This window comes from Astatotilapia calliptera, chromosome 11, assembly GCF_964374335.1.
Source record: "Astatotilapia calliptera chromosome 11, fAstCal68.1, whole genome shotgun sequence".
NCBI lineage: Eukaryota > Metazoa > Chordata > Actinopteri > Cichliformes > Cichlidae > Astatotilapia > Astatotilapia calliptera.
The window spans coordinates 22,783,746-22,804,550 of NC_137432.1; the positions used below are offsets into that span (position 1 = coordinate 22,783,746).

The 20,805-nt window shown below is 40.8% G+C and overlaps 1 protein-coding gene across 1 annotated transcript in view; it reads left to right on the top strand.

Moving 5' to 3' along the window:
* The first annotated feature begins 6,110 nt into the window (after positions 1-6,110).
* The window catches only part of efna1b (ephrin-A1b), a 29,648-nt gene continuing 14,953 nt past the window's right edge, over positions 6,111-20,805 (top strand). The window contains exon 1 of the mRNA XM_080308311.1: positions 6,111-6,247. Within this exon, the coding sequence (XP_080164437.1) occupies positions 6,126-6,247 (122 nt within the window). The 5' untranslated portion in view covers positions 6,111-6,125. The remainder of the gene's footprint in view (positions 6,248-20,805) is intronic.

The window sequence follows — 20,805 nt, forward strand, 5'->3', positions numbered from 1 at the left end:
CACCATCACCACTTTCCACTCATTCTAATTCCAAACAGAGAGCACAATGGAGACGCTTACGTTTCATTTTTTCTTGAGGGAGACATCCTTGATATCAGCAAATATCCTAGCTGCATTAATACTCATAATAAAATAAATTCTAAACTGACTCTTCTAGCTGATGGCGAAAAAACAAACACACACTCACAGATGCTGATTAGTAAACATCTCCGAGGCTGTAACCTGCATCCTGGCAATGTAGGTTATGTTCATTTAGTTCCAAGCAGGAAATAAAGAGCGGGAATAAAGATCTTCCAGACTGTCATTACACATGAACACGTGCGCTTCTGCATCGGCGTTTAATTACACGTGCTTTGTTAGCACATGGAAGCACAAAAGAGAACGAGGCAAAGATCCTCTCGTGGCCTTGATGCTCTGAGCAGGCAGTGCAGTGGCCTAAGCTTGTAAAATGAGTGTATCATCCCGTGGCCCCCTGGAACACAAATAACCTCTCTCGTTTAGTCAAGACATGCACTAAACCTCCACTCATCTTCTTATCTCATGTAATTACAAATCAACATTGGCTTAATGTTGCAGGAGCTTCATGTCGAGTTTCTGAAAGCTGTTCTTCTTGTGTCCCAGAATGCCCTTTCATTATATGGGGGTATGTTAGAGGCAGATGAACCCCTCTGATTCTAATTATAGAACATCCTTTTGATTGGGATTCATCTTGAACTGCATCACTCACACTCTGTGCCCTTTGTGCGATCGGGGTCGAGATTTTTGAGGATAAATGCCAGATGAAAAAGCAAGAATTTACAAAATGACGGTTTAATCTTTTTGATTGTTTTTAAAAGATTCACAGACATTGAAATACACTTTCCTTAATGATAAATTCTGACGATGTTTGTGTGAGTAGTTTTTCGTGATGGGATTTCACCAAAGCCTATGGCTCGTAATTTGCAGCGATTTCATAACTGTTGGCTTTTTTGCTGCGCTGTCCTGATCCCCTCTGACCTCTGACCTTTGCATAAATCAGATGCCAGAAATACACCAACTGTTTTGATAATGACTATGAGAATCGGGATATAATAATGACAATTGTATAACGCAGTTATTGTTATTACTGTGATAAATCTTATATGCAACTGACATAACGGGTGTGTTCAGGTCACTGCATTTCATAATATAGACTGAGCCACGTCCTATATTGTCAGCCTTATTTCAAATGTGTGCTCCTGCGGTGAAACGCATTAGAGACATTGTTTTGTACAAACATTTATTATTAATAAACTTCATATGACATTCATGCATTAGCTAACGCATGGCTGTTATCTAATGTACTTCGCCTTTGCAGTCTTCTAACCTTAACCCCTATTTTGTTTTTTTGAATCTGAAAAAGGTCATCCCTTGATGCACAGCCATTTGTGTCTATTTCATTTCACCACAATGGTTTCCCATTAAATCCAACTACTCAGCCTCACTGTAATACTGTTTGCTTTCGCCAGTATTAAACACATACATTCAGCTTTCCATCTGTAACTGCAATTGTCATTTTTCCTGCTAGGATTAGAAAAAAAAGAGCGCAGTCCTGCTGTGATGGGTGCTGCAGATCAAACGATGCATTTCTGCTGATGCTATCTTTCTGTTGTAGGCTTCAGGGGTCTGTTTTCACATTGGCCACAAATTAAATGCTATTGGGGGTTTTGTTTGTTTCTTTTACAGCATCCAAGTGGGGAAATCTGTGAGGCAAAAGCCAATATTCTTCCTGCTTGCGCACACACCATAGAATCAGTGCTCACTGACTGCACTTTCACCATGACAAATCCTAAATAATGCCTATTCCTCTTCCTCAGGTTTGGTCCAGATATGCCACAGGGAAGGATGGCCGCTTAAAGTCTTTAACGCCTATGTCGAAGTCAAAGTGAACTTTATTGTCATCTCTGTATTAGTATAGAGAGGGATGAAACTGCGAAGCTCAGGGTCCACAGTGTACACAGCCTACAAATAAAAACAAGACGCCGTGCTTTAACATAGAGAACACTATGCATATAAAATACAATGTACATATATTATTCATCCATTTGAAGAGAGAACTTAGAATGATGGTTAAATGAACAACATATCCTGAATGTATGGACGGCACAGTTGAGTTGAAAAAGAAAGTCCAATGCATCTTAACCTCTGCTCCCGTAGAAATTCTTTCACCATCTGATGATGTGGACTGTACTAAGGCATGAGGTAATTCTTATCAATATTTACAACTGAGGACAAGATATCTGAGGAAAATCGCTTCCATATCTTTCCAGAAGGTAACAGCTGGAAGGCAGGTATTCACTTTTTATGTTACTTCTGATTTGTAATGTACAGTTATACTTGCCTCACACAGTGCAGCCTTGTAAACTGTACAAAATACACAAAAAGTTCCTGTTTTTATTCATCCCAGCCTTCTCTGGTTGCGCAAAGTTTTTATTTCACGTTCAGAAAGTACAAGCTTTTGGATGGTAAGATCTTTGGTTGTCTAGAAGAAAAGTCCAGAAATGAGAAATCATTTAAATCTTAAACACTGTCGAGACCAAATTTAATAACAACAAAAGACCCAAACATAATTAATGTGATTGAGCCTCTGCAGATAGTGAATGTATACACAGAAAATTCACTGAAAGAAAGTTACTCTGCAGCATTGCTAATTTTGCTAATTTACCTGTTTTTGACCTTACCTTTAATTAGCAGTGATTACTCCGCACATTCATGTAAACACAAATGCATTAACTGAATGTATCAGGCTGAAACTAAAAGCCTGATTATTTTTGACATTACGCACCCAAAAATCTGGTAATATATGTTTCCGGCCCCCCTGGGATGGGATCTGAGTGAGGGTGTATATTTATTTATTTTGTTCTGTATCTACTGTTGTTCGTTTAGCCATTGCAGGACTACTTTATACAATCGAATGTAGCAGATCACGTGTTAATGAAGCATCTTTTGTTGATGTGGTGTCAGAGTGGTGTTGATTCAGCTCTATTGTTATTTTTAGCCATTCAAGCTGTGCAACTCCAGCAGGAGAAATGTTTCTCTGTTAATGTATACACCACTTTAGTCTGGAGTGTAATATTTCCCCTCCAATAGGATGGACTGTCTCACTTTTTTTTAATACAGTTGTACAGATTTTCATGCTCTCTTGACTTGCTCTAAAGCACTGCACTGAGACTGGTATTGTTTTTATAAGCTACAGTGGCGTGTAAAAGTCTTGAGGCACAATTTCTTTGATCTTTTATTGCTTTTTCACTCATTTTCAATCCGTCCACTGACCTATGAATCATTAAAGCATAAAAAGACACTTAACTCACAAGGTGAGTCAATGTCGTTTCTGCACCTCAGATTTACAGTCAATATCTTTTGGACAGTACTTTAGATTGATATGAGATACGAAAATAGTAACCAAAAACGTCTTTACTATATACTATGTATACTTTATACTGTAAAGGATCCTGGAACATTACCGAGGTTTTACAAACATGTGACTTCTAACCATGGTATGTTAATTTTTCTGCCGTTTTGGGGGATGACAATGACATAAGGAGAGAGAAATGGTCTGTTTGACATGACGACCATCTGCAACCATCTAGCAAACACTGGTCTTGAGGGAAAAATACACATTCCCCAAAATGTTGTAAGTGGTTGCTGGAAGCTGATGACAGTCGCCAGGAAAATCTCTGCTAAAGCTCCATTCACACTAGCCCACAGGCCGGTCAGTGACCCCCCCTGGCAAAAACCTGTCACTAGGTAAAAAATGTGTATTGTCCAACCAGTTGTGAATGATCTGGTTACTAGTACATTGCTGCAATTGTAGTTTTAATGGAAGTGACAGATTTCTCTTCAAATACTCGCCTTCTGCTCTCTGAGCTGTAGCAACATGGTGAAAAGTGTGAGGCAAACAAGCAATTTAGTGAACAAGTAATTCAATTAGGAGAGATCACTGGAAGAAAATGAATAGGATTTAATGATGTACAAAATCAGCCATGCTATTTGACAATTTGAATGAAATTAACACAGAGATGGGAAATAGGACAGGACCTCTCAGAGTATAAATGTTGGTGATGACAAAGATGAGATTGAGGCTTGTATGGAGGGACTTGTGTGAGGTGGAGATGTGGAGGAGGTGGGTTGCATTAAGGAGTCTGGAAGGGAGGACGAAAGATGAGCAGTGCAATTTAAAGTGCAAGCATGTAGGCTGATTGACCTAAACAAGGTGGGCAGAAATATGTCTGGACTACAGCAATGATGTATTGAGTTTTAGAGCGTGGGAAAGTGGAAGTGATGCAAAAGAACAGACTGGCAGCCAAACATGAACCTTTTTATTGAACTTGCGAACTAAGCAATGTGCTAGCAACCACTAGTAATCACTAGAAGGTTTTTGGTGGAGCTACTGCCAGAAACTACCAGGAACCAGTGCTAACTGGAGAAATACTCCAGCATCCAGCGGTTGTATCATAATACTATAGTATATATCATAATACCTTTGCCCTTGTGTGTATCGATGTTGTGGACAAAAAAATGGAGGGCTACACAAATAGTACACTCTAATTAAAAGTTGATTTGACACCTCTTAGGCAGTGTAAGTTCTCGGGTTTCTCTGGTATTTGCATTGGTCTCTACCTAATTTAACATGGATTATACATTGCTACTTGAGAAAGACTGCATTGCCTTTGAAGAGATACTAGTTTACATAAACTCAGAGGCATCAATTTCCTCTCTGGTCTGATTAAAAGTAGCATCACAAACTTTAGTCATTTATTTCAGCAAATGTAAAAAGTAAACTAACACAAGAAGAAGGGGCATTACGTTATCTCCTCATCCATTGGTTAATGAAAAATAGCAACTAAACTTTCATTTATATTACGTTTATTGTATTAAATAATTTCAGGCACAGTTAATCTATCAGTGCATATCCATGGCTCAAAATCGTCTGTATTTTACTGTATAAAATGTTTTTTGCTACAACCATTTAATTAATTTTTATAGTGAGATATTTATGAATTGATGAAAAAAAAAATCTCCCTGTTTTGTTGTACATCAGGAAGGGTTATCTGGTATCTTCAAAAATAAAGATTTTAAAAACAGGGTCTAACCCTTCTCCTCACTTCAGCTTATTTTTTTGCGATCAAAATGTCATCCTACATGACGGTTTGATAACATCTATTTTGGACTATTACATAAAAAAAACAAGTTATTAATATAGAAAATCTTGCTCTGGTTTTACAAGTGGGGATTTGAGCCTGCGCGCTTCCTGTTTTCGCCAAGGCTGAGCATGTTTGTGCAACTCCCATGAAGCTGGTAGATAGAAAAAAAAAAAGAAAAAGAAAAACACGCACACATATAGTATGCTACATTACAATCAATCCAAACACCTCATTAACACCAATTCTGCGGGCTGTCCTTGCTTCTTTCGGCATCATCAGCATATTAACACGTGTCTACTGAAGGGTCGTACCAGAGTTTGTGAGCTATAAATACACCCACGCCCTCTAAAGACGTGTTATACAAAACAAGTCCAAAAATACCTCCTGTAGCGGAGAAGAGATTAAATGGGGAAGAGTGATGGACAGAAAAATACATAATGAAGACACGGCCGTGGGAGGGGGGGGGGGGAGAGATAAGAGGTGGGATTACACGTATCAACAGCAGTAAGTCAGTGGGGCAGGACAGAAGGGGAAGGATGATAGATGATGATGAAAAATAATCTGGGAACATCTGGACATGCTGTCTCGGGGGTGGTTTCTTATACTGACAAATGCTCGCTCATATGCACAACATAGAGATAATAAATAATTTCTACTACATGACCCAAAGAACAGATCTGCTTTTGGTTGGCCTCCCTTCTCCGTCCATGACGACCGTCTCTTTGCCTGCTGCTTTATGTAGAATGTTTTTCCTTCTGTTGCCTCACAACCTGCCTCACTATTTAAGTGTTTTACTACATTTCCCAGAACCACTTTCACCAAACATGCCTGGACATATCCTGCCATTGTTTATATCCTGGAGCAGACCTCAGCAGTGATAGTTAAGGTGTTAGTGGTAGTCGCAGCAGGAGGTCCCCGGTGGGTGAAAGCCAGAGTTTTTGTGTCCATTACTCAAAACACGACATGCCTTTTGGCTGTGTTGCATCACGCTCTACTGAGGCCACTGTCAGTGAAGAATTTGATATTTTGCCTTTCCAGCTCTACAGAGGATTTCTCCCTTTTGGCAGTGTTGAAAGTGCAAGATGGTGAGTGGCCTTGATCTTCAGATCTGACATAAATGAGTAATAAAGCTGCCTTATGTTACTGTGTCTTGTTTTTTTCTATGCAAATCTGCATTGCAGCTTACGTATTATTATTAATATACTTGTAATTTTCCTCTCTCATTTTGGTGTTTTTGTTGGAATAACAAAGGTACTGACCTACGGATGCAGCTGTTAACTGTGGGATCTGTTTTGTTTCTCTTTTATCCTTTTTGCAGCTTTGTAAGAGAAGCACAGCTGTTAATGCAAAAACGATCAAATACAAAAACAACTTCTATTCAGTCTGTTCAGTGAGCCAGCATGCACAAATAGGAGCACCCTGAAAAGGACTCAATGAAACTGAGCCATCATTAATTTTATTTTCCTTTTTCTCTTGAAATAGATATAATGTGAAAAATCTCCTATTGAAATTGTTATTAGCAGTTGTGCTTTTAAACTCAAAGTATAACAAATGTCTAAACATGAAAAGGAATTTTGAACAACAAACATATCAAGTGGTCATCTTAAATAACTACACAGCACAAAGTCCGTAAAACTTCAGGGACATCAATCTGTCCACTTTGCAAGTATAAACAAATGTGAATCAGTTTCATCCACTTTGGTCCAAATGAAAGTGACACCAGGTGCAGCGGAGAGGCAGCTACAAGACAACCTCCCAGAAAGCAATGGTTTGCAGGTGGTTGCCACAGATCATTGCCCTCTCCTTATCCCGCCTGGCTGATTTTTCTCCAGTTTTGCTTTTCTGAGGAAACTACAGCAAAACCAAACAGAGACTCAGCGATTGTTGGGAGCATACAATTACTGGAATAAAGGGAAGAGTATAGCCTCTGATCTCCCTTGGCCTAGAATACAAAGGTTCCTCATCAGTGCTGGTAGTATGAGATGGTACCTGCAGCTCATTCAGGTTGCACAGGGTATCCAGCTCCTGCAGAATATTAAATCCATAAATCCATACATGTCGTCACATGTATCATTACGCTATTTGGATATGTGCCTCCTGCACACTCTCAAAACTGTGAAAGACCAACTGAACACAGCAGCGGGAGTGGTATCTGAATCTTTGTGCAAGGAGGAACAAAAGGATCCCGGCTAGATCCCTACAGATGACCTCCAGCGATCATGTGCATGTTACTGACTAACGTATCAGACTCCATGGGTTTGGCATAAGGGTCTTTAGAGGAACCTATGCTCACAGCCCAGGACGATGTGATTGTTTTCAGGCAATTTACCAAGAACAACAGAACTGGCATGCCACCACTAGCGCCCAGTTCTCTTTGCACATTAGAGCTGGTTTGCGCTGAACATGTGACAGACGAGTCTGGAGACACGATAGCAAACACTGTGCTGTCTGCAGATGTAAGGAGAGAGGAATGGTCTGTCGGCACCGCTTGCAAAATTGTTGCCATATTGTTGGTGGTCTTGTTGGCTCTCCAGTGCACCTGTTGTCACTTTCATTTGCACCAAAGCAGGTGGATCTGATTCACAGTCATTCATGCTTCCTACAATGATGTGCAGATTGTGTCCCCTTCAGTAGATTGTTGGTGTTAGCAAGAAGACCTGTTGATGAGACAGGGTCAAAAATAGATAGAAACAAATGACTGATTGACTGGTTTTTGCAGCTGCTTCAAGTAGAGCCCATTTTTCATGGTTTTCCTAATGCAAGAGGACAGTATTATTAAAATGTGCCATCCATGCATTATTTAAAATATATGGCGCAGAAGCCGAACTACAAACTTTAGTTTTTCTTTATTGCTTTTTCTCAGCACTTAGGTTTCATCGTTAATGTCAAGCTGAATTGTGTTTCCCATATGGAAAAGAAATAGAAAACATATATATAAGTTTTAAAAGACTTGACGCATATTAGCTGTACTCATGAAAGTGCCCCCATTTGCATTTTCTTCATAACTCAGTCCTTTGTTTTATAATGATAAAGAGGACAATTTCTGTGCTAACAAAAGATCATTTTTCAAAGTAATGTTTAAATAATTCCACACCTAATTCTACTCTATCATTTTAGCACTTACAACCTATAAAAAAATTAGACCTATACTATACAATTTATGGTTTTCTTTTTTCCGTATGAATTAGAAATCACATGAAGCATAAGTGGCTGTTGTCAGAGTGTTGAAGTCTATTTAATAAGAATGTGTAATTTTTGCATGACAGACTTATTCATGTGTAACAATACGTACACATTCACAGACCACTTTATTAGGTATACCTGCCAATGCATGTGTCTTAATGTGTGGACAAAATATTTATTAGGAACATGTTTGAATTTGATGCAATGTGTTCCACCAGCAGCACCCACCGTAGCCTCAAAAACAAACATCTGAGAGATTTATCACATAAAAGTAGAATGAAAAATGTTCATCAGATGTCACAGCTTCACCCAGCAAAGTGGCTAGTTAGTGTACGTATCTTCAGTAAGATTAGGCCTCCCTGTACATGTGTTTGCTAACATCTACTGTGACTGCAGATTTAAATACAATGATTTGTAACCTGACCACGAATTGAGTTAAGGTCAAATAAAAAAACCTATTTTGAAGCCTGCTCTCTTTCTCAAACCTCTGTTATCCTGCTTCTCTGTGTCTTGTTTGGTCCTGTCTCAGGCCTAACAAACGGCCAGTAAATGAGTTTGTTCAGTTACAGCCTTGAATGCCGGCTCTCCTCACTCTGTTACCCACACCCACATCCCCTGCACACACTAATCTAATTGTTTGTCTTCGGACAAAAAGCAGAATTCTGCTCAAATCCATCGCTTTTGAAACAAACACATTTTTGACAGCCACAGTGGGCTCTGTGATACGAGGAAACTACAGCAGCACCAAACAGAGACCCAGTTATTGTTGGGCGCATAAAACGATTGGAATAAAGGGAAGAGCATAGCCTTTGAGCTCCCTTGACCTAGAATGCAAAGCTGGGCTACACTAGGTCCTGCCATGGCAGACTTAAGCTGTTTCTACAAATCAAGTCCGGACACTGTCGGGAGAATCAGGTCAGGACACTGTCCCATGTAGCACACAGAAGGAGGCTGTCCACATAACATGTGTTCTCACTACTGGAAATACTACAGTGGTTTAGGCCAGGGTGGCGTCTGGGTAGAGAATTATACATTATAGGCCTGCTCTATTCCCACATGTGCTCAAATAGACATTACATGGACTGAAAATGGGAGCAGGACATGTCTGTAAGAAACAAATATTTTCATTTCTTCAATGGTTTAGATGATGACTTAATTGCTGGTTTTGACGTGCCAAGCACAGAACTGAGAACTACATGTGAAAATTACCAAACCTTGGCTTTCTCCATAAATCACAGTCATTATTTTTTATATGATAAAGAAGAGCATTTCTACAAAACACCACATCATTCACTTTGGCCTTGGGCATTATAAAAGAAAGGTACAATAAAATAAGGGAAATTCACACTTCGCTGCAGGACTCTCAGCAGCTGTTGCTTCATAGATTTACTGCACTCCACTGTTTATTCTGCTCAGTCTGCTGTCTCCTGAAACCACATCAAACCTCCATTTACAAAGGCTATGCAAACAGGAACACAAAAGCTACAATTATCAGGTATACTTGAGTGGGAATACTAAACTAGTAACATAGACTGTAACACTTAGCAGGAGGCTTCAAATTTCGATGCCTGGAATAATGCTGACCGCACCATGGCATCACAGAGGAGTGGACACTGTATCGCATTAATGGTTGACTCAGATGAGAAAGCACAGAGCATGTGGTGAGGTAAACAAGAGAAGTGTTTCTGGTGATGTAAATAGTATAGTATCAGTGGCCGGACTTACCAGCAGGCATGATGTCACCTTTTATAAGGTTTGATAAGACAAAGGTCCAATGGGTGTTTCTTTCCTTCTTTTCTTTTCTTGCTTGTCATCATGCTCGTGCATGCCTCTTTTTTTATGTACTAATGGATGCCTCCACACACTGCTGCAAAAGTGCAACCCGATGCACAAACAGAGACAATGCTAGTCTGATGAAGGGACAATAGTGTCTGTGTAAACCTTGAGAGCATTGCCGTGCCTGTCTCTGTGGGAGTTTGCAGGCACACAACAAGAAAGCTTCCAGAGCTGCGATTACAGTTTACATTGTTCAGGCCAAAACAGTACAACTTTCAAAGTCAATTCTTGAGAAACACAGGTGAACTTTGCGCATACAGTTGTAAGATAAAAGTTTTACTGAGTCGTGATAACACTTGTACAGGTGCACAGGCCCGCTCTCTCTTGGTTTATATCTTCTTTATATGACTTTCTTATCTGCTCTTGAACAAGGTGCACGCACAACTGGATAATAGTACCCGTATAATATTAAGCTTGCTGTGACCCAAAGCACGTACGCTCCAAACATGTGACTCAGCAGGGCAAAGGTAGATATAGCAGGTTAATGTTAGCATCCAACGAGTGTTTCTTCACGTACATGCTCCTTTCTATTAATAACCCAGACTTGCGGGTTGTGTTGGCAGTTTGCATTGGCATATCCCATATACCCCATAATAAAACCCAGCTGTGTCTGCTGTTGCCAAGGTAACCTAGACTAATTGACCAGTAGGAAGCAGGGCCAAATTACAATCTGTGGCCCTTCACTTGCCCTCGTTTCTATTCCTTTGCCCGTCTATGTCCGATAAACTTCTCCAATCCTTTCATTTCTTCACAACTCAGCTTGACAAAAACAAGGAAATGTGTGAGACAGAGCTTACTGTCTGTCTCCCGCGATTCTGTCAATTAAATGTAGCCTGTCTGAATCTGTCTGATCCTCCTGATGCAGTCCGGTCACTGTAATGACTCGTCCTTAATTTGTGGAGACTCTAGCAGACTGGACAATGCATTAAGGACACAAGGATCAGGGCTGAATTTTTTTTTTTTTTTAAACTGCCCTAAATACAGATTGTCCACTGACTGTCTTTCTGCTTAATTCTCCGACAGCTTGCAAATGCACAGCCGTCATTTTCTCCGACAGCTGTATTAACACGGTGCCGATGGCACTGGACCAGGATCCTTTAAGCTGCAGTAGGTGTCCGTAATGTTGTTCATAAGTAAGGCTTACCCTACTGTTTGCTGTCTGAAGCTATGGGCGATAAGATGTAGGTCAGGCCAAGCATTCTGCATGAGCACTGTGAAGTTGGAGACAAATTGCATGTGTATACACGTGCATGTGTTGTTTGTTTGTTTGTTTGTTTTTCCTCCGTCTGTTCCTAATTGAGTCAGACAGACAACCTGAGTGATGCTGGTCTTATTTAGACTGCTTTATGTCCACGCATTTAGTCATTCACCACAGAAAAGTCAACAGCCCCGACAGTGCCAACAAGCACACTGACGTGATCGAGAAACACCCTGTGGCTCAATCCCAAAACACTTGTGCTCCACCCAAACAGTTTGAAAAACACCACCCAGGCCTCAGAGACCAGTAACTCCAGTGAGGTTGCACTGGGTGTATCACAAGAAACTGTGATTTCACTGACGTTATGTACATTTCAAAGTGACATCATGAAGTTTCTTCTGTTTCTGTCATTTCTGATTAGCGCTTGTGCGATATATGTTCGCTCAGCCCACGTGCACTTTCATCGCTCTCACTGTCAACCCTGGGTCTGACACTGGTTCGTGCAGCAGAGACATAAATGCTGTGAAGTAATTGGCTTTATCTGGCCCCTTCAGACAGCTGAGAAAGCTTTTTAGTCCATTCTTTCAGTTCTCTCGCTTCTTTCTTTCGGGCTCTATTTACTGCTGAAATTGTCTGCACTTGTCATTGCCCATGTCTAATCTGTCATTTCTGTTTTGCTGTTTCTCTTGAGCCCAGTCGACATGTCTCTAACTTCGTAGCGTACTTGGTTATTCCTCTTCTTCCATGGTGTAAAGATCTGCGTAGTGACACGGAGCTGTTTCTGTTGCCCTCCAAAATAAATTTGGCTTTATCAGGGCAGGGATCAGGTTACCTCCCTCGCCCTTTCCCACTTTCCTGCTCCGTGTTTTTTTTCCTCCTTCCTCGTCTCGCTTTGCGTGTCTCTTTTTAATATCCCAGTTTCCTTGTATCTCTGAAAACATTTCCTCTCCTACCTAGTTAAGCCGTTTTATTTCTTCTTTAAATGTCTCCCTCACGCTCATTTCCTGTGCTCTCTGGGTCCCTCGTTGAGTGGTGCATAGTAAAATTGATGGAATAATTAAAATCACACACTCTTAATTGGCTTTTTCCCAGCTCTAGTCATAATACCTCTATTTAAAATCACTCCCTTCACAGGGTGCGGGTGACTGTGTGTGTGTGTGTTTCACTGGAGGCAAAAGTGTGAAATTAAGCTTGCCAGAATGCTGTAAAAGCACAGTGAACTCTGGACACTGTGTATGTGTTTTGTGTGTTGCTGGCGTATGTGTGTGGAGAGCACTCATTAGCCCATGTCCTCTAATGAGAGCCATGGGTGGTTTAACACCTCGGCCCTATAGATGGGGCCTGGCTGTACCAGGCTGAATCCAGGCTGATTGTAATTATAGCAGTCAGTCTGAACATTAACAGCCCTCTCTCTGCTGTGTCCTGCTCTGTAATTAGAAGTGCCAGAGCTGGCCTATTGTATATCTTTCCCATTTCTCTGTCATGCCTCTGCTGAGGCATACAAGACAAACAGCTGGTGGGAATTGAACTGGCAACCCTGCTGGCAGCCATTTGTAGTCAGGGAATTATTTCCAGGGCATTCATGATGGAGTGGAGGCCAGCAAAAAGGTGGTGCAAAACTACAGGGATTGGTTGCATGACCGTGAGAGTTGCACGAGCACGTGAGTGCAGCCCTGAACCACACTGAGCAAACCACAAAGGAGGACTGCAATTAAATTCTTTTTACTGAGAACAGTGAGAAAACAGCAAAGTAAACAGTCAACACCATATAGCTTGTAAAAAAGCATCATTGTGTGATGAAACTACTCCAGTTCTCTGTTTTAAAATATAATTTAAAAAAAGTCATTAAACATCAAAACATCTAAAATTCCAAAGGCCATTTGCCGTTTGCTTGCTTATCAGCTAACAGACACACCTTGCAGAAGATGACAACCCTGAGAGAAACTGACTTAAAAGCTTTTTTTTGAGCCAGAGGGGTTTGCTGATTAATTGGAAAATTATATCATTCAGCAAACTTATTTTATTAAAATGTAAAGTTTGCTACATTTGACTTCTGTCTGTTTTTAAGCCCCTATAATACAAGGTGCAGGGTTGAAGCCAGCAGCACAAATCGATTGAGAAAGTTGGCATTTCATTGAAATATCTGGCAGTATTGTGTTTCAGATCACATAGTGCTAAGAGTCAAGGAGGGTAACATTTAACAGTTTGCAGTGAACCGACAAAACATGTTACATACAAAGTTGTACTGGTATGAATTCGTTACTATTGTATGTACAAATCACAGATATGATTTACTTTTTATTTTATATGTAACTGACTGGGACACAAGTACTCAGATCTATCAGTATGAACTGCAATACTATTTGATCACATGAGAACATGGGAAAAGTTTGTGCATTCAAACTAATAATTTTACATTTGGTACACCTATTCACCTTTAAATCAGCCTTTCACATGGCATCAACTCAGTGCATTTAAGCATGTAGACATGGCTGAAACAACCTGCTGAACCTCAAAGAATGATGAAGAAAAACGACTTTGAACATGCCATGGTTGTTGGTGCCAGATGGACTACTCTGAGCATTTCAGAAACTGCTGATCTAGATCTCGTTTTCTCGCAAAGCCATCTGTAGGGTTTACAAAGACCGACATGATGTCATAGGTCAGAGGACGATGGCCAGACTACTTTGAGCCAATAGGAAGGCAAGAGTAACTCAAATAACCACTTGTTTACAACCAAAGTATGTAGAAGTGGATCTGTGAACACGTAGCATCTCGAATCTTGAAGCAGGTGGATTACAACAGCAGAAGACCACACCGGGTACAACTATTGTCAGTTCAGAACAGGAAACTGAGGATATGGTTCACGCTGGGCCACCAAAATTGAAAAATGTTGCCTCTCTATTTCTGCTGTGACATTCTGATGGTAGAGTCTGAATTTGGCATCAACACCATGAAAGCGTGGATCATCCTGCCTTCTGTCAGTGGCTCAGACTGCTGCTAATGGTGTGAGGGGAATTCTCTTTTGTCTTAGCACATTGGGTCCACTTGTACCAACTAGGCATTGTTTAAATGCCAGATCCTACCTAGGCATTGTTGCTGACCATCAGAGGATGGGTATCCTTTATGGCGGAGGTCTCCAACTCCAGTCCTCGAGAGCTACTGTCTTGCAGCTATTAGATGCATCCCTACTCCAACACAGCTAAATCAAACGGTTGGATTACCTCTTCAGCATGTCATCAAGTTTGGTAAAGACCTGGAAACAAGCCATTCATTTGATTCAGGTGTGTCAGAACAGGACAGTAGCTCTCAAAGACTGGACTTGGAGACCCCTCCTTTATGGGCTATGTGCTCAGAGTACTCATCTTCTCATGGCTGTTTCCAGCAGTGTAACGCACCTTCTCACAAAGCTTAAATAATCTCAAATGTGTTTCCTGACATTATAATGAGCACACCATACTCACATGCCCTCCACAGGCATCAGATATCAATTCATTAGAGCAGCTTTGAGATGTGGTGGAACAAGAGAGTCACATCATGGATGTGGAGCTGATAAATCTGCAGTCACTCTTTCTTCCAGCTCTTTGTTGAATCTATGCCACGAAATAGATGATTCTGAAGGAAATACGAAGTCCAACCTGAAACTAGGAAGATTTACCTAAAGAAGCGACCACCGAGTGTATTTCCTTATGTAATGCAGACATAGAAAGTAACATAACTTTAACATACGTGAGTAAAACACCAGTCTTACTTTTTAGGTTCCATCTTTGCACAATAGCTAAAAGAATTAAAAACAGTAAATGAACCCGTAAATAGGAATAACCACTGTAATGAAATACACATGCAAATGATCTAAATGACAGCATACTAGCAGGCACAAGCCTCCAGACATCCACTCTGCTATGATGTTGATAAGTGATATGCTACATTTTTTCTCAACCATAATCATTTCCAAATCTGACATGTTTCTTTGACTGATTTAGGACGATGCACTGACATCCTCCACGATGTGTTCCTATGAAAACACACTGAAGAGTTAGCTGCAGTCACATTCATAATGCACAAATACACACACAGGCATACACACACTTATCCCTGTAATAGGCATAGCCACTGATGTTAACCCACTTACATATAATATCCAATAATGGGATTAGAGATTTATTCTAGTAAGGGAGAGCAGAGGAGCAGAGGAAGGTGGGGTCGCATTTGTACTCAGATGACCTTAAAATCAGTTTTCAGGAATCATCCTCCATTTTTCCATCAGTTCTGTCTCCAGTTGAAGTCAAACCCACAACATGTAAGGTTTTAGTGAGGCCCTACACAGTTTGCAGGCTAACTAATGTGCTTCTGAGTTCATAGCCTTTAATAACGCTTAAGCCTGTTATAACCAGACTTAGTGTGCCTCCTTAGTATACATTATCCTCCTTTCAGACGTGGGTGCAGTAATGTGATTGGTTTTAATCGTGTAAGAGTAACAATACAGTCTCACATACAAGTAATCCCATCCGGTACTGTTCTTTGACTGTCCTTTGGATAACCATCCCTCACCTGCCCTTTGAGTGCATCCCAGCTAATGTGACTTCTGGCTAATGAGTAATTGAAAAAGCCTCCACTGTTGATCATTAGTTAAGGAGGAGAAAGCAGATTTCAAGTGTTTCATTCTTTCAAAACCTAAACTTTTAAGATCTAAATATGAAAGGTGTCCATTCAAAGTGTCCCTCAATATTGTACATACGGGGCTAAATCTACACCCAGATGTAGGAGTCTCTGAGTCAAACGTGTTAAAATCTATTCCAGCATTTTGAAAGGTTTGGCAAGCCAGCTGATCCAGACGGCAGATATCAAAACCAGATAAGGTCACAATGTGTTCTTCTTGCTTTAACACAAAAATCAAAGTTTTGATTTTGTTTGCTGTTGAGTTTCAGCTTTGAAAATCTTTGTCAGAATCATATGAGAAAATATGTTTTCTGCAAACTTTATAGCTATGCTTCTCATTAATTTTTGAGGCTGTACTGACTGCGCACCATCCAGTGACTAAGATGTCTTGGTTCTGAGCTTATTCCTTCCCGGCAGTCCTCTAAAAGCCCACATCAGAGGAACATTTTAGTTGGTTGAGTAAAGTCCCTGTTGAAAAGAGTCCTCCAAAAGAACCTCCTTTTTGCTTAAAATGAATAATCTCAAAAACATTCCTAAGATCCCCATGAGCCTCTTCCCCTGCAGGATCAATGTGTCTGCGCGTGTGTCTAACTGCATCATGGTATTTTATTCTATTAGTTCATTTTGGTAGAGGAGACCATCTGTTAGCAGTTAGGAGCTTGGGAGGAGACCACCACCACTACTGATCCTTCCTTCTCTGTCTGTTTTCAACTCTGTCTGTAACCTCCAAGATATGACCCGATCTTCCCTCAGCCCATCACGTACTCTGATCAGAAAATTGGATGCACAACCTGTCCATGCTTATGTAGTTTGGATCATTTCAGTCCTTGCAAATCCATAAATCGCCAACGTGCCTATCTGTGTGTATGGATGACCCTGTACTGATCAGGTTTGGCAGCAGTATAGAAAATCCCTCAGGAACATGTTGTGCATGTATCCGTCTGCCAAGGATAAACCATCAAAACCTCCAAGCATATCTGTCTGTGTGTGTTTGCATGTGCTCTGGTTAAGTTCCTGCACAGTTGTGGGGACTGTTCACTGATCTAATGAGGGCGTTTTTCTTAATAAGGACAATTTGATGAATTCTTATTATAAAGGCTTATTCTGACACACAATCAGAGTAAGCCTTGTGCGAGGGTAACTGTCGACCCTGCTTCACCCTATCACAATTCACCCCATCTAAAGTTAAGAGACGCTATACGAACTGTCCCCGTTTGATCACTTGTGGCCCTGCTGCAGCTGTAGGTTTGCAGCGGATTACTGCAGTAATACACTGGCAATACCAAGTCCTCACTAAAATAGTAAAGCCAGTGTGTATTCGTGTGACTTTTCTGCCACCCACTTGTGTCATTTAGAAGACCCTGGTTAAGGAGATCACCATGGTGACCACTCTTTGCCCACAGCTGCACACACAAATACACACACACACAAAAAGGCACATCTCCTGTTTGACTGGAGAACATCAATTATTAATGAACTGTGCTCACTAAATTGATTTTCAGTCCCTCATTAGACAATCTCTTCAAGAATCACATCTGCGCTCTAATTCTGAGCGTTTCCTCTTTGAACTCTCTGTAATTATGTGTATTTGTAAAATATGATTGTGGGGATTTATAAGCTATACAATTACAGAAAGTGCACAAGAAAATGCATACAAAAAGAGAAGCGTAATAATTCTAGGTGTGTGGCTGAACGGAGTGTGGGTGGAAGTTGCTTTCTGTAATTGCATCCACAGGTGTCTTTGTAGTAGCACATTAGCTTTATGCCATGCTTCTTCTCAATAGGAACAAAAAAACCAAAAACAAAAGATGCAGAGATAATGGTTTAGGTAGCGACAGCAATCGATATTGTGCATCTGTGTGCACCAGAGTCTGTGTCGTGTGTGCTTACATTAAGAAGGGAAAATGGACCGGTCCCTGACATGGCAAGTGCTAGACGGCGTGTTCTCGATAGTTAAGCAACTGTGCAATTATGCAACGATCGTGACCATGCCAGTGATAGACAAAGAAAGAACAGAGAGACAGAACAGGAGGCAGAGGGAACAGCGTGACAGGGCTGAACAACTTACTGAGAAAAGGAAAGAAGCACCGCAGAGAGATAGAAAAAAAAAATAGATGCGCCGCTCAGAAGTATTAAAAGATAAAGTTAAGTTGTTGGTTGGTACGTTTTGTTGTTTGGCTGAAGTTGGATGGCAGTGGGTGTTTATGGTGCATGCATACTGAGATTTATCCTACTAGTGCAATAAACTATATTTGGCGGGTGGGTCAGGCAAAGTGTGCGTATACATTTTAAGAATGCTAAGGCATCTGTGACACACATATACATGCACTCTGCCCTAGCATCTGTAACATTGTAACCTTAGCAGACTGTGTGCACACGTGTGTGCACAGTGTGTTTGTGTGTGTGTGCACCAGTTGGATCTCAACTTGAGCAGGGTTTTAACTTATTGCCTTCACTAACATGATGATCCTTTGGACCTATCCCTAGACGCATTTAACATAGCATGCATGTCTGTGCCCCCCACAGAATGATATATTGTTTAATCATTAAGCAGCTATATTACTTTATGAACAACTCGCATGGTCAAAAGCAGTGTTGATGCAGGAGCAAAGTAAAACGGGGTCTTTCGCAATTATAGACATCTAAAAGATTTTGGAAGCTTAGCTTGCAGAAATTTGCTCAGGTTATGCCACATGGACATTAGTGAAATCCTGCACTGGTGCTGATAAGGCCTGACTCACAGTCAGCATTCAATCCATCACACTGGTGTTGGCTGAGCTCAAGCTCAAGGCTCTGTGCAAACAGGTCAAGTTTTTATATACCAAATTTGTTAAAACACTTCTTGATGGACCTTGATCTTTCTCACTTTGCATTGTGCATAAGAACATTGACACGTGCAGTGCCTTCTGCAAAATACTCATAAATTCAAAAACTTTCTCATCTAAAATGTAATTGCATTCAACAGGATTTAGACTTTTGTTAATAGGAGCGACACTGGCTGACCTGAAACCATTTCAGGAATAGCTCAGTATTTTACTAGAGCTTGCAGTCTTTAGCTGTCCAGCTTCCAAGTACAAAGTCAGTGTGAAGTTTGATTGCGCAAATACTCTGGTGAATTTGCAGTGGGCGAATGAGTGTCCGGTACCCCTCCTACAGCACACTCTGTCCAAGTAGCACCCCTGTCCAAACTAATATTTCCAGTAGTGAGAACATGTCTGAAGCTCGGTGTTACATACAAGAAAAAAGCAACTCTGGACAATATTCCAACCTCATTATTATTAGGTGTCTCTGATACCAGAAGCAGAATGAGAGTGCTGAAAGGAACTAGAAAGACAGAGCATGTTTCTCCAATGTTGGTTTCTCTTCATCAGCTCCCTGTTAAATCTAGAAAAATTTGAAACCCTTCTTCTCATATACAAAATCTTGAATAATCAGGCCTTATCTTAACTACTTCATAATACCTCATTATTATAACAGAGCTCCTTGCTTTCAGACTAGAGACCTACTTTTGGTACCTATAGTTTTCCAAAGTCTCTTCTGAGAAAGCAGTTCGCAGATCCCAGTGCATTTGGGAGACAGACACTCCTTCTACTTTTAAGATTGGGCTTGAAACTTTGATTTTTGATAATTGATTGACTGATTATAATTATGGCTTGATCGGGCAACCCTGAACCAACCCTCAGTTCTGCTGCAATAGGCTTAAGCTGCTGGGGGGCTTCCCATGATGCACTGAGTGTTTCTTCTTCACTCACCTGTTTTCACCGCTGTATTATTGACTTCCTTCTTTCCAATATTTTATGGTCTTTACCTTACAATGCAAAGTGCCTTTAGGCGACTTGTTGTGAATGGGACTGTATACAAAATCACAAAAATCTGTTGAACATGGGTTTTTGAAATCTCATGAAGAATTTGCAGACAAGCTAAAGGGGCAATCTAAGAAACAATAAGCTGCTGGATGTGTAGCTTTGTAGAAGCACTGGTAAAGTCTAGTTTTGTTTCCACAAATGTGAAACTTAAATGTGTGACTTTTATGCAGTGCCACTGACATCCATCAAAGCAATTTAGCATTCAGACTGTTTTTTTCGAGGCCTTTTCAAGTTTGTCCCAAAAATGTAAAAAAAAAAAAAGGACTTTAATACCTCGGTGAAGTCCAGAACTGTTACTATCCCCAACCGTTTGCACTCACTTGATACTGAAATGCAGAATAAATTCCCTGTGAACGCGCTTGGCTGTGGTGTGATCAGCTTCATTGTTTTCTTTCTAAAAGCAGGGCATGAAAGATGCTTATCATCAACAACAGAGCAATCTACCGCCAGAAGAAAAAAATCCTGATACGAGCACATGTGCCCACACAAGTGCCCACACATGCACACATGTACGTAGACACAGGCATGCACGTATGTACACACAATTATGCACATGTGTACCCAACAGCCGTACGTGCCCACACAAACATACACACACCGGCACACAACCACCCACATACACCCTGGAAGAAGCCATTCACACTTCGCCACCATAGAGTACATGTCAGTCCATCTGGGATCATTAACACTATGTTAATGAATACAGGGCTGGGGCCAGAAGCAAGTGAGGAGAGGAGAGAGGAAAAGAGACAGAAACAGACAGAAAGAGACACAGAGAGATAAAGAGGACAGAGGGTGGGAGGATGAATGAGGATAATAGATTTGCTCCAAACCAATGCACAGCTTAAGGTAGTTGAAATTGAAAAAAAAAAACCACACACACACACACACACACACACAC